Below are 14,688 nucleotides of genomic sequence, written 5' to 3'. Positions count from 1 at the left end.
CACGCCCAGTAGAGACAGCCTCAAACTGTTGGTTTATTTTTGTCTTTTTTTTTTTTTGGCTAGTAGAAGTTATGAATGGCCGGTAACTTAAAAATTTAGTAGCCACATTGGCTGGTGAGTGAAAAAGTTCGTTTCAATCCCTGGACCTATACAATAAAGACCTATTTAATCTGCGTATAAAACATTAGAAATTAGATATTTGTTTAATTTTTATTGTGTTTGATTGTTAAAACAAAAAATATTTGTTGTTTGTCTCAATAAATTGTGTTAATTATAAATACAGTGGTTAAATTAAAAAAAATTTAAAAAATTGCTTTTTGTTTTAAAAAAGGTTATAAAAAAATGTCAATAATTATCAATACCGAACGATATGAAACATTATATCGTTGATAATTTTTTTAGCTATATCGCCCAGCCCTAGTTGGAGTAATGACATTAAGTCCTTCAGAGCCATAAAGTTCTTGCAAATTATCTGTAATGTTATCAAGATAGCATATGCTAACTTGTGATTGAGGTAAATATCACATTAAGTACATTGGAAATAGATGGCAGACTTGTTGAAGCCCATAAACCTAGACCCAGATCTAGATTAAGAGCAAGACTATGTTTTCATGTCACAGTTTCCACAAAAATATTAAGCAGAACTGTTTTCCACATTGATAATAATAAGAAATGTTTATTGAGCACCAAATCAGCACATTAGAATGATTTCTGATATATATATATATACTCTAGGCCTATATTAAATGTAAATAAATACTACTGATAATTCTCGCATGGAGTGGATTCCTATTGAAATGACAGGATTTCGCCAAACAGCGGTAATTGTTACTAGACCTTTAGTGTGAGGTTTCTATTTTAGAATTGATATTTCATGTTGTGTATATGAATATTGTCTCTGTTCATTGACTCAGTCAGTAGACGTCTATTGGAACAACATGTGTCAGCTGTGAATGGCCGTTCCAGCGGCTCTGTGTTAAACAGAGGGTGAAGAGGCTCAGTTTGCACCGTTCTGCTGTGTGTACTCCTCAGAGACATGTGTCAGAGGTGAGCTGTGTGAATGGGGGTCCCACTTCCCCCCCTTCTCACGCTGGAGAGGCAGTGAGGCAGAACGTTTCCAGGGTTGAGGCTTTGTCTCGGGGTCATGGGCTATGAGGAGGAGAGGGATTCCTATGCACTTAAGTCCTACTGAGAACCAGACAGACACACAGAAAGGGATGATTGTGGTTGACCTAGCTGACAGAAAGAGAGAGGAAATTAAAATCTACACAGAATTTAATACAAGGAAGTAAAGGTAAAAATAACGAAAAGAAAAATAACTGTTATCTAGAGTAATGGCAAAAATAGTACTTTGGTATTTCATGTTTTTATACATATATTGTTGTAATACTGTAATTTTATAAACGGTACCTCCAGAGTACCACGGTTTTGGACACTTGCCATGGTAATGCCGTGATTATCTGGAGGACATCTGAGTGTAAATACCATGATTTAAGCAATTATCTTTTGGTCAGTTTTAAATTATATACAGATTTATTTGTTTATTGAATATTATATCACCCTACCCTCTATACAAGGACTTTTGAGTACCATGTAAATACCTTGATGCTGTAACAGTATTGTTTTGTAAGGACATGTTTTTTTGCACATGTAAAATGGTAACACCATGATATTATTGAAGTTCCATGGACATATAGTAAAAATAGTTCTGCTACCATGTTGTTTTGGACATGAACCATGATTTCCGATGGTAATACTCTGGTACTTTGAAATATACCTAATTAATTGTGGTAGTGTCATATTATCATCACATAAATACCATGATATATAAATATTCAAGACCATACTACCTATAAAATGAATGTACCATGGTTTTACCATCTTATACCATTACTGTACCATTAAACTGCAATTGAACATCAATTTGGCAAACATTCTCTAAAGGGCGTCCAGTGTTCTTTTATTAGAGATGGTGAATCTTTGTTTCGGTTTGAAAGTTACAGAATTTGGATTCATATTGGATGTTCCAATTATCCCTCAGGCTGGGATTAGTTTTAATCCTCTTGGTTATTAGTTAACATATTCTCTCTTCAAAGCTGAAGTGCTCTGATCCTGCCTGTTTGGAAATCCGAGAATGGGATCCAGCAGCTTGTGAATTAGACTCTTTATATATATTTCTCACAAGTGATTTATTTATTTATAAAGAAAATATAGAATGCTCAGAGGATTTCAGTGGATACATTTCTAAAAGCTGTGTGAGAGATTCAATTCTGTGATAAAGGTGTGGAAATGTTTGGCATAAAAAAATATGGCCGACAACTTGAGAAAACCATCAGTGCTGCTCAGAAAATGAATTGCTAAGCTATTATTTTCAGTGTTTGTATTTTAAAATATGTGTGCATGCATTTGTATTCACTTTGTGTGCACTAATAAAGCGTTTGTGTGTTCTCAAGCGTTGCATCACACAATTTGTTGTGTTTTTTCATTGAATTTCATCACACCCTTACTACTGTACGCCTGTGTGTGTGTGTGTGTGTGTGTGTGTGTGTGTGTATGTGTGTACGAGCAGGTTTGCATAAGTGGATGTGAATGCCTCAAGCACAGATCCTATCAAAGCTGTCTCTCGTCTAGAAATCAAAAATGAACAAATGGGGAATGCTTTGTTTGTTGAGACGAGCACATGGGAAAAAGCTCTATAAGCTCTGAGATAAGAGAGACGGTTCACCCAAGGTCAAACACCCTGTTAGTAGACACACTAACAGAAACTGTCATGCTTTTGCATCCTAATGAAAGTGTGTTAGCTGTTGGCTTTAGCTTGACATCAGCCTAACCAGAACCTTTGTAGTGAATATTTCTTTTTTACAGATAATTTTACACACCAGCAATAAAAATAATTTGGACATTGTTTGACAATATTGTGCTTTTTGGACATGTGTTTTAAGCAAGTTATTTATTTTCAGTTATAGTGTTACAGTGCATCATTGTTACCTCCATATTACTTTTTTGTAAGGGTAGCAACAATTCTAAGTTTATAAACGCAATTTGAGTACTGTACAAATCCGTTTTTAAAATTTTCCTTTATGCATGCAGCTCAGACCCCATCTGACCTTGGTTCTCTGCACTAAAAGATTGCTTTGAACCTCTTCTTTCTCATTTCGTTCAGCCCTCATCAGCAGAGCACTGCTCTTGATTGGTGTCATGCTTCGGCCCTGAAGCTCACATTCATTTCCTCATGTACAGCGCCCACATCATCTTCCAGGGAGGCCCTCGTCTTCAAATTACTTAGCTAAATACGTTTCCCTGGTTCAGTTTGTTTAATGACCCTGATTAATTAGCAAGAGCGTTTTCTAATTTATGTTGTTGTTTTGCTGAGTCTAGCTTTGACCGCCGAAAGCAGCGAGAGGCGCTACAGATGCTTTGTTCTGTTGTAATGGTTGTTTTTAATGCTTTGCTCCCTTGGTTTTCAATTTCAATGGATTTGTCATCTCGGTGCAGCTTTACTGTTTACAGTGGAGTAGTTTTCGTCTGCTCAGTTGTATGCAAAACTCCTCATGCATTAATGCTAATGCCATTTTTAATGTTAGTGTTGTTATGTTTGTGTGTTTCAACAGGTCAATGGAAAGGACTTGTCAAAGGCAACGCATGACCAGGCTGTGGAGGCCTTCCGTATGGCTAAAGAGCCCATTATGGTCCAGGTGCTACGCCGGGCTCCCAGGCCCAAACCTACGGGCCCTAGTGGGGAAGCACAGGTAGTGGACATCAGCACCCAGACGGACATCACCTTCCAGCATATCTTGGCCCTCAGCAAGCTGCCTACGTCCTCCCCGCCTGTGGATGTGCTTGAGCAGTACCTGCTGCCAGAGGGGTGAGTGACAGCTCCCTGGACCAATCACAATGCATATTACAGATTTCAGTTATGATTGACACCTAACCAGTGCACATTGTGCTGGCGTAGAGAGTAAAGACACGTTCTAGCAATTACGTCCCATTGCACATATTTCACATAAGTTGCTCTACCAGACCATCTAAACTTTAATATACTTGTAAAACTAACAATGTTTTGGCCCAAGGCACAAGATGAAATTAAGTTGCTTTCATTTATTTGGATTTGCATTTTCCCCTCGCACAATATCTGTCCTCTCACATCTCACTTCATGTGTCCTCAGGGTTTGTCTTTCACACATTACTGATAGGAACTTAGTAACCAAAGAAGAATTTAATTATTTTCAAAACACACTAAAATTAAGTTTTCTAATATCTAATTTCTGCAGATGCTTGTTTTTACCTTAAAGGGATGGTTCACTGTATTTTTCTAGGCTTGATTGTGTTTATGGGGTGCAGTCTAACATGTGTTAATGCTTTGTTTTTTAAAATACACATAATTTTTCACATAATTTACCTTTATTCCACACCGCTCTGTCCCTCCTCTGAGAAACACATGGATCATTTCCTTCTTTTATGAAGCCCCTCCCTCATAGGCGATGGGCTCTGATTGGTTAGCTAGGCCAGTGTGTTGTGATTAGCTAAACCGCCTCTAGTGCACGTGGTGAAAATAAGTGTATAATTGGAACAGTTCATTGTCGGAGCTGAGCTGAATGATAGAGAGAGAGATGCAGAGTGTGTGCAGAGCAGGGCGACTCGAGGAACAATATTAAGAACATTGTCAAGAACTGCTTTAGAACATTGATTTTGAAACTTGTGAATCCATTAGAATCATTAGAAGACAGAATCGCGATTCATATATGAATAGATTTTTACGTGCACCTCTAGTTTTCTCTTCCTCTTCTCTAAAGCAGCGCAGCATGGCCTCGCCCCCTTTGCTGCCTTTTCCCGAGGGCGGGGTTTATCTGGGATTGTTACGTCACGAACCCGGGAAGTAACTCGTTGTAGTCCCTATGAGCCGTTTTTGTAGGCATTAAACTGACAGAATTTGAAAAGACGATATCTCCGTTTGCATTGAACTTTCACTTTCGTAACTTTGCAGATATTGTTTATGCTCAAACAGCAACATTAGACACTAACTTAACGTTAAAAAAGTGAAATCGCAATGAACCACCCCTTTAAGTCTTATACTTTGTAAAAGAGTTATTAAATATATTATGACTTGCTCTGTTCAAGAATTAAAAATGCATAAAATTGATAGTTGCAGCTCTGAAATCGTTATTTCATTATATATAATTTTATTTTTATCTGAAGATTATTTCAATTTATTAATAATAATAATTTAAAATATTTTTATTAAATATTGCTGTCGTTTATCATATAATTATTCTGTCATCAATAAGAAAAGCACATATTTTAGCGATTATGAGAGTAAATTCTCTGACACATGAAGTATGCAAGATGTGATAAAACTGGCAGTTCAGCCAAACTGGTAACATTTCATAGAATGTATTAATTAATCAGTCCTCTAAAGCTTGAATACAGGGGTCATTTGTCAAGCACAGTTCCTCTATAATATTGTTCTTTATGGTATGATATGGTTTTGTTTTTATGTTTTTTAGACACTCTCCTGCTCATGAATACTTCGACCCCAATGATTTCCTAGAGGGCATGCAGCATGAGATAGAAAGAGAAGAGCTGGAATATGAGGTAATGCCACACAGATTCTCTCTCTTTACTCTGTCTTCTGTCATCCCTGAAACGTGAATTAAGACATGCTGACGCCAGGCCTGATGCAAACTGTCTCCACTGATCTATTGGTGAATTGACCAACCACACCATCCATAACCTCACGCAGGCACTGAAGCAGTCAGCTGTACTGATATCAAGTAGCCTTTTTAGTCCTGTTCCCTTGAACAGATGCGAGACGGGGATATCATTATTTATTTTTGTCATTGACTTATATAGGTGAAAAGAGATAATTGGATAGGTTGGAATTTTGACTAACAACTGGCGTGATGGATCTAAGTGTACAATAAGCATAGACAGATTGCGCTGTAATGATAGTGGTGGGTTGTGAGTCATGAGGGGTCACGAGTGAGTCCATAAAGAGATGAAGTTCAGAGACTTATAGCAGCAGATGCTCTGCACGCAGCACTCTCGACGACCTCTCATTGGCCCCTGAGGGCCTCCAGGTGCCGCAGTGGGGGCCCTGCAGACAGAGATCAATGACTAGAATGGGGCCAATGAATGACCAACAACTCCACCACCCTCCTGCCTTGTTTACCTTGATTAATGCTCTCCTTTGCACTTCAAGGACAAAAGAAAGCGAGTTTTAGATGCTGTGAGGTAGAAATGCACTAATATGCAGAGTTTTCTTACCGTAGTGCAGTGTTAGCAGACATATTGTAATCGTATTATGTAAGGAACTAACCAGCTTATCAAATACTTCCTCACTATGGTCATAAGCAAATTCACACTCAAAGAAAGGGTCAAGGTCTGAGACATTTATTATGGACAATTACTGCTTGGGTCAATCTCATGAAATCTGTCAAGCATGTTACCATTATATTTCACCCCAAAATCAAAGGAAATTATAAGCATATTTTTCAACTGTATTTAAAAACAATTGATGTCTATGTTTAGGGTCATTTAGATGTTATACATTTGGACATAATTTTTGTCACAATTAAGCACATTTCCACAACCAATTCTCTTTACTACTGTCATGCGAAAAAAATGGCAAAAATATATTATTTAATCATGTAGTATTTATTGTAATGCCTTGAATTTATGCTGATTAAAATTGAAAAGTATCACAGTTTTCACAAAAAAATATATTATCCAGCACAACTGTTTTCAACTAAATAATAAGACATGTTACTTGAGCACCAAATCAGCATAAAATAATGATTTCTGAAGTGATACTGAAAATTCAGATTTGCCATCACAGGAATAAATTATATTTTAAAATTGTAAACATCGATTACAATAGAAAACAGTTAATTTTTAATTGTAATTATTTTACAATATTACTGTTTAAACAGACCCTAAAATTTTAAATGGTATATGTAATATTAAGTATTTCTTTAACTGGGCATGTATTCATGAGATTCGCCTGTTTACATTGACTAAGATTGATGGCAGAGCATTTGTTGGTTGGTTTAGATTATGCCAGGTTTTTGCAGTAAGCTGTTTGATTGCTCAATAACAGCTTTGTTCATGGCTGCTGTGATACCAGCCCCGTGAGAGCTGTGATCTCCATATGTATCTTGTAGATTACAGGTGTTGACACAAGACTGAATGAGACTCGACTCGTGTACATGTTTGTGGCAGCATGTAGCTCTGTCGCAGCACTATAATCTGGGCAAATTATTCAAACATGTAGATCAAGACAACAGATTGTGTACATTGTTATGATTAAGTTGCTGTGTTTGCACTGTTCAGCAAGTCGACTTACAAATGACTTATAGTCAGTGCTGTGCATTAAAATATCACACTCTTTTTTCAGGAAGTGGATTTATACAGAACTAATATCCAGGATAAACTGGGGTTAACTGTGTGCTACAGGACCGATGATGAAGATGAGACTGGGATCTATGTCAGTGAGGTGAGTTGTATCATAAAAGTAGCCATTGTTGTGCATGCTAATGTCCGAGGTATGTTCATTAAAACCTTTGTGGTTTCAGTTATAAATTAGCCATTTAGATTCATTGTTTATGGTTGGTTACCAATTTTCCTCATTGTGCAGATTGATCCGAACAGCATTGCTGCAAAAGATGGACGAATTCGAGAGGGAGATCGAATCATCCAGGTTTGCTGCCTATCATTGATGTCATTTGTCTTATTCTGTCACATTTAGTTCTAAACAAATCTATATTCCACAATTCAGATCAATGGCATTGAGATTCAGAACCGTGAGGAAGCAGTGGCTCTTTTAACCAGTGAAGAACACCCAAATGTGTGCCTGCTATTGGCTCGACCAGAGATACAGGTGAGAGAACCAAGCCACAATCACACCGTTCATGCTGTTCACCAGCTTTGAAGGACAGCTGATAACTTTTCTCCTTTTTTCTCTGGTTGTTTTAGCTGGATGAAGGCTGGATGGATGATGACAGAAACGACTACCTGGATGACCTCCACATGGATATGTTAGAGCAACAACACCATCAGGCTATGCAGTTCACAGCAAGCATGCTCCAGCAGGTACAGCAAATCCATCAGAAAGTCACTCGTGGAGTCGGTCAGGAGGCATATCAGTCAGTCATAGCTCAGCCTGTCATGGCTTGATATCCTACACATCAATCATAATTTCTGTGTCCGTCACTGAGCAGGAGGTAAAGCAGTCAAGGTGGGACTTTAGTTTAAAAGAAAGCATGACGTGTTGAGGTCCCATTTGCACCTGGTATTAACATCTATTTCAGGTGATCAGATTTGAAGTGGACCGTGCAATGTACATGTGTGAACAGGGTCCAATGCTTCTTGGCATCTAAATGAACCAATTTGGAGGTGGTCAGATCTCATATGGCTGCTCTGAATTTGTAATATAAATGCTAATGTGTTCAGATTCATCCTAGACGGTATTGAATAATTGCTTACTTATTCATTATGCCAAAGCTAGAAACTTTGCCATCTAGTTTTCAAAAACATCCTCTATGGGCTCATCCACACGAAGCCAGAGCTTTCCCTATCCGATCTTTTTTTTTTTTTTTTTTCCCTCGTCTCAAGAAATATCTGCGTACACAGGAAATCATGAAACAGCCAAAGTGTTTTAATTTTAGATTTTTTATTTTCATTTACATTAATTCTATTTTACCATTTGCACTATTGTTATTTAGTTTGATTTGCACTGCTTTAGTAATACAAATGTACAGTTTTTGTCATGCCAATAAAGCTCATTTAAACTAAAAACAGAGAGCATAAAACTTCATAAAGACATGCAAAATTCAAAACCGCATATAATAGTTTTGCATGTCATTACAGTGTGCTTTTTTTTTTTTTTTTTTTACTTGTTCTAAAAACAAATTACGTAAACATGGCGTTGCCTCAAGAAATATCTGCGTACACATGAAACCACTGAAACTGACTCAAAACGATGTAGTATACATGCCAGACCAGTATGTGGCGCTATAATTCTGCCACAGAGATTAAAACGGAGAAGAAGACTTGGAGCATGCACATAAACCTTACGTGCTGTATAGTTACAAACCCAACACAACAACAAGAAGACAATTTTTGCTTTAGTAAAGCTAATAGACTCGGTAGCTTCTGCACCACAAACACACGCATGTAGTCCGCCATTGTTGTTGTTGCTGTTACATGATGTAGCTGTGTCTAACTAGGGTGGAGACGTGGAGTGATGACATCATCGTTTCACAAAATATACGGATTGGCTGTACACACGAAAACGCAAGGGTGTCATTTTCAGATTTATCCACTCCGGGACCCGGTCAAAAAATAGTGGTTTCATGCTCCCAAAACCCCAGATCCATCTGGACAAAACGCTGATACAATACAACATTTTTTGGCTTGCCTCCTAATTTAGTTGTCAAATAAACCTGGCATTGTATATTAAGAATATTGTTGACTCCTTGACGAATTGCTATTGTTCCACTTTTGTAAGTCAGTTGGATATGCTTTTTTTGACGTTCCCTGACTTGTTTTGTTCTAGAAGAAGCATGAGGAGGATGGAGGTACAACAGACACTGCTACGCTGCTCTCCCACCACCATGAGAAGGACAGTGGAGTGGGCCGCACAGACGACAGCACTCGTAACGATGAGAGCTCTGAGCAGGAGAATCTTGCAGATGACCAGACCAGCGCCTCCACCACACTAGGCAGCCGGCGCAGGCTCGCCTACAGTCAGGACACCCTAGGCAGTGGTGACCTCCCTTTCAGCAGCGAGTCCTTCATTTCTGCAGACTATGCGGACGCGGATTTCTTGGGTGACTTTCCTGCTGATGAATGCGAGCAGTTTCGTGAGCTTTTGGAGCTCAAGTGCCAGATGCGGAGCGCGGGCAGCAGTGGTACCCCAGAGCAGAGCTTGTTCTGGCCAAGTGGTGGCGTAGGTGGCGGACAGGGCAGCGTTGGCGAGGAGGGCATCGACAAAGAGCTGGAGCTTCTGAATGAGGAGCTCCGCAGCATTGAGCTCGAGTGCCTGAGCATAGTCCGAGCACATCGCATGCAGCAGTTGCGTGAGCAGTGCCGCGAACAGTCCTGGATGCTCCACAACAGCGGCTTCCACAATTACAACACAAGTGTGGATGCAAGACGCCATGAGCTAGCGGACATCAGCGAACTCCCAGAAAAGTCAGACAAGGACAGCTCCAGCGCATACAACACTGGTGAAAGTTGTCGTAGCACGCCGCTCACGCTAGAGCTCTCCCCAGACAACTCTTTGCGACGTGGAAATGAAAATCAGGCGGAAGCAGGGGCCAGTAGTGGTACCTCGGGTGCCAGCAGAATTCTCAAACCTCTGCTGTCGCCCGTCCAAGAGGCTTGCAGCCCTAACAGAAGTCGTCCGACCTTGTCAAAAGAGTCCGAGGTTGGAACACAGCCTGAAATACATGAACGCAAAGCGGGTCGCAATGCCCAGCCCCAGTCGCCCTACAAACATGCCCACATCCCGGCCCATGCCCAGCACTACCAGAGCTACATGCAACTGATCCAGCAAAAGTCGGTGGAGTATGCCCAAAGTCAAATGAGCCTAGTCAGCATGTGCAGGGACCCCGTCGCTTCTGCTGACTTGGGACCCAAAATGGAATGGAAAGTGAAGATCCGCAGTGACGGTACGCGCTACATTACCAAGCGGCCTGTCCGGGACAAGCTTCTGAAAGAGCGAGCCCTACGGATCCGAGAGGAGCGCAGCGGGATGACTACAGACGACGATGCCGTCAGCGAGATGAAGATGGGCCGCTACTGGAGCAAAGAGGAGCGCAAGCAACACGCCGTCCGTGCCAAAGAACAGCGTCAGCGCAGGGAATTTATGAAGCAGAGCCGTATGGACTGTCTGAAGGAGCAAGTGGGCAGCGCTGAAGACAAGAAGGAGGTCAATATCATTGAACTGAGTCACAAAAAGATGATGAAGAAGCGGAACAAGAAAATCTTTGACAACTGGATGACTATCCAGGAACTGTTAACCCATGGAACAAAGTCCCCCGATGGGACACGAGTGTACAACTCCCTGCTGTCAGTGACCACGGTGTAGGCTCTGTAATGTTCTGTATATAGGAGACTACCGATTGGGGTAGACAATGCTGCCTCGTTCAATGCGGCAACATTTGTAAATAGGAAATAGGAATGTCTTGTCTGAAGGAACTTTGCCATTTTCCAAGAGAAGGTACAATGAGAGTCTCAATGATTGAATAGAATGGATTTATACAAGTGATGATAAGGTGTTTTCTTATTTGCTCTGTTCCTTTCTATGTTGCGCTTGTGGTTTTGAATATTCTATTAAGTAACTGATTCATGACCATTCGGCCTCTTTAAAAGGTTTTGGAAAACAATACAAAGACCATCAAGCATCACAACCATCAGCATGTTTATTTTTTGTCAAGTAACTAACAGTCAGCAGTATTGTACTTTTTATGCATACATGTTGCTTATTAAAGTAACAGATATTTAGCTTAATGGTCATCACACAGATGTTATTATATACTTTTCAGACTGGGTTTTACAACAAAAATAACTTTGCTTTACAGACTTTAAAGAAAAGGTGCTGTTTTTCCTAAAGTTCATATTTCACACAGCTACTGTTACATTAGACATGCAGCCATTTTTTGAAATCTAAATCTGTTTGTATTATTGTTGATATTAATGTCTGTTGTAGACATAAAGCCTTTTGTATAGGTCTCCATTGTATTACAGCCAGATAATACAGTTTAACAAATCATTAGCTAGAAACGCAATTTGATGTCTTGTAAAATGAGAGAAATAATAAATTATTGTTTTATATTTGATGAGCTTTCAAAATATTGTGGTGAGCTTTTTTTTTTTTTCAGTACATTTTTACTAACAAGAAGTTTCAGTTTGCAACCGCAGTAGGTTGAGAATTTCTTCAAACCAATTTAAAAGCACAAAGGGTTCCGCAGATATGTGTCTATCTGTTCATGTCTAAGTCTGTTAGGGAGTTGTGGGTGGATAGTGTCCACACTTCAGTGACCACTCGACCTCAGGGCCACTGACCCAGCCAGGCCCCTGTTTCTGCTTATCTGTCCCCAGCTGTGTGTAGCTCTGAAACATAGAGCTCAGGTCAGTGAACAGACCTTTATCTCATTACAATCACACTGAAAGGTCTGCAATGCCACAGCTGCAATGAGCAGCGCAGCCAGCTGCATTCAGAAAAGACTTCTGTTCCCAGCACACACACTAGCACAGTATTATTCTGGCAAACTGCTTTTCTTTGCGTTTGATGACAAAACATCAAATCAAGTGCAAACAAATGACGCTAGAACTTTTTTCTTAGTCATTTTGCAGTTTGTTTTAACCAACTGGTGTCATTTTTAGTGGATGAATGAAGTTCACACAGGTTTCTTAGTAGAGTAATCCCAGATGCAGTTCATCACATGCAGTTCAGCAATATATGAACATGTTCTACAAGGTTTGACAACCAGATAGTGTCCAAATATTATTTTTTTCCCCTCATTTATGTAGCAAATCTATTTTTTGTGAAATATTTAGCTTGAAGGGTGTTCCATATTTCTTTAAAATAAATGCCACTTGGTTTTATATTTTATTATTTAATGACCTTCATACATTTTTAAACATAAGGGTCCAGATATTTTGTGGGGTTTATAATGTAAATAAGCTTTTTGGGCATTTATCACTGTATAATCTAAAGACTTTTTCAGTACAAATGTAACCATTTCACAAAGACCTGTTTAACACCTTGTCACCCCAAAAACGAAACAACCCCATTCATGGGGATATGAAGTAGGCTACCAAAGCTATCTGACTCTTTCCATGTAAAAAATTTAATGAAGAAAAAAAAAAAAGCTATAGCTATACCATTGTGTAGCTTTGTGCAAACGTTAAGGGAATAATTATGTTAATAAGGGAGGGTAGGTAACATGCTGTCACGCTCCTCCTCTCTGTCTGCTTGTATGTAATTGATTGCTTTTCTGCTTGCCTGAAGGAGGACTGTTTGTGTGATTTATGTCCTCAGAGATCTCTTCACATACACTCTTTTAATAGGAGATAACAGCGTTCCATGCAAAGGCAAACAAAGAGAAGCAACAGCAATCAATTCTGAGTCGTTCCCTTTCCGGGCCAGGAAGAGAGGCGAAGTGGAGATTGCTTTGATCACACTCTGGTTTATTTTTATATTGGTAATGAATGAAGGTGGGCAGTGTGTGATACGGCCGGCCGTCCTCTAGTGTTAGTTTTGGAGCTCCTCTCATTTGTCTAAATGCCACAGCAGAAGAAAAGGAGAAGCTCTAGAGTAAATCGGCTGTTGACCGATAAGACCACTGTTTGCGTCCTTGGCTCTTGTTCAGCTTTGTGAGAGGAAATGGGCTGACAGGGGATGGTTGTATTGTTTAGAATGAGAATGAACTCCCATATTTCTTTAAAATAAATGCCACTTGGTTTTATATTTTATTATTTAATGACCTTCATACATTTTTAAACATAAGGGTCCAGATATTTTGTGGGGTTTATAATGTAAATAAGCTTTTTGGGCATTTATCACTGTATAATCTAAAGACTTTTTCAGTACAAATGTAACCATTTCACAAAGACCTGTTTAACACCTTGTCACCCCAAAAACGAAACAACCCCATTCATGGGGATATGAAGTAGGCTACCAAAGCTATCTGACTCTTTCCATGTAAAAAATTTAATGAAGAAAAAAAAAAAAGCTATAGCTATACCATTGTGTAGCTTTGTGCAAACGTTAAGGGAATAATTATGTTAATAAGGGAGGGTAGGTAACATGCTGTCACGCTCCTCCTCTCTGTCTGCTTGTATGTAATTGATTGCTTTTCTGCTTGCCTGAAGGAGGACTGTTTGTGTGATTTATGTCCTCAGAGATCTCTTCACATACACTCTTTTAATAGGAGATAACAGCGTTCCATGCAAAGGCAAACAAAGAGAAGCAACAGCAATCAATTCTGAGTCGTTCCCTTTCCGGGCCAGGAAGAGAGGCGAAGTGGAGATTGCTTTGATCACACTCTGGTTTATTTTTATATTGGTAATGAATGAAGGTGGGCAGTGTGTGATACGGCCGGCCGTCCTCTAGTGTTAGTTTTGGAGCTCCTCTCATTTGTCTAAATGCCACAGCAGAAGAAAAGGAGAAGCTCTAGAGTAAATCGGCTGTTGACCGATAAGACCACTGTTTGCGTCCTTGGCTCTTGTTCAGCTTTGTGAGAGGAAATGGGCTGACAGGGGATGGTTGTATTGTTTAGAATGAGAATGAACTCCAGTGGGCCATCCTTGTATGAGAAATGGGCAGTAGTGAGCATTGTTTTCAGTTGTTTTGTAATTTTTACCCCATTGTACCATTTTTCTTATGGATCCTGTGTCAATTGATTCAGCTTTTTTTTTTTAAACGTAAAACCCCCTTAACTGGTAAAATCACTGTGAGGCAAGATCTTCTTGAGTGGCTTTTTGCTTATAAAAAGACGGCAACAGCAATATGATAAAAGACATCATTGTGTATGCTATATATTTCTACATTTAGTCATTTAGCAGACACTTTTATCCAAAGCGACTTAAAAATGCTGACAATAGAAGCAAGCAACAATAAATTATATACTATACAAAATTTAACAAAAATTTAAGTTGTATTTCAAAACCCACAAATTCCAA

The 14,688-nt window shown here is 39.3% G+C and overlaps 1 protein-coding gene across 1 annotated transcript in view; it reads left to right on the top strand.

Moving 5' to 3' along the window:
* Positions 1-11,806, top strand: part of LOC107713474 (E3 ubiquitin-protein ligase PDZRN3-like) — a 108,106-nt gene extending 96,300 nt beyond the window's left edge. Inside the window, exons 5-11 of the mRNA XM_016518989.1 lie at positions 3,612-3,865; positions 5,505-5,592; positions 7,394-7,492; positions 7,634-7,696; positions 7,775-7,876; positions 7,972-8,088; positions 9,554-11,806. Coding sequence (XP_016374475.1) covers positions 3,612-3,865; positions 5,505-5,592; positions 7,394-7,492; positions 7,634-7,696; positions 7,775-7,876; positions 7,972-8,088; positions 9,554-11,089 — 2,259 coding nt within the window. The 3' untranslated portion in view covers positions 11,090-11,806. The remainder of the gene's footprint in view (positions 1-3,611; positions 3,866-5,504; positions 5,593-7,393; positions 7,493-7,633; positions 7,697-7,774; positions 7,877-7,971; positions 8,089-9,553) is intronic.
* The last annotated feature ends 2,882 nt before the right edge of the window (positions 11,807-14,688 follow it).

This window comes from Sinocyclocheilus rhinocerous, unplaced genomic scaffold (genome assembly GCF_001515625.1).
Source record: "Sinocyclocheilus rhinocerous isolate Xijiao unplaced genomic scaffold, SAMN03320098_v1.1 scaffold57, whole genome shotgun sequence".
Taxonomy (NCBI): domain Eukaryota; kingdom Metazoa; phylum Chordata; class Actinopteri; order Cypriniformes; family Cyprinidae; genus Sinocyclocheilus; species Sinocyclocheilus rhinocerous.
The sequence above is the reverse complement of the archived record's forward strand: the minus strand, read 5'-3'. Positions and strand labels throughout refer to the sequence as shown.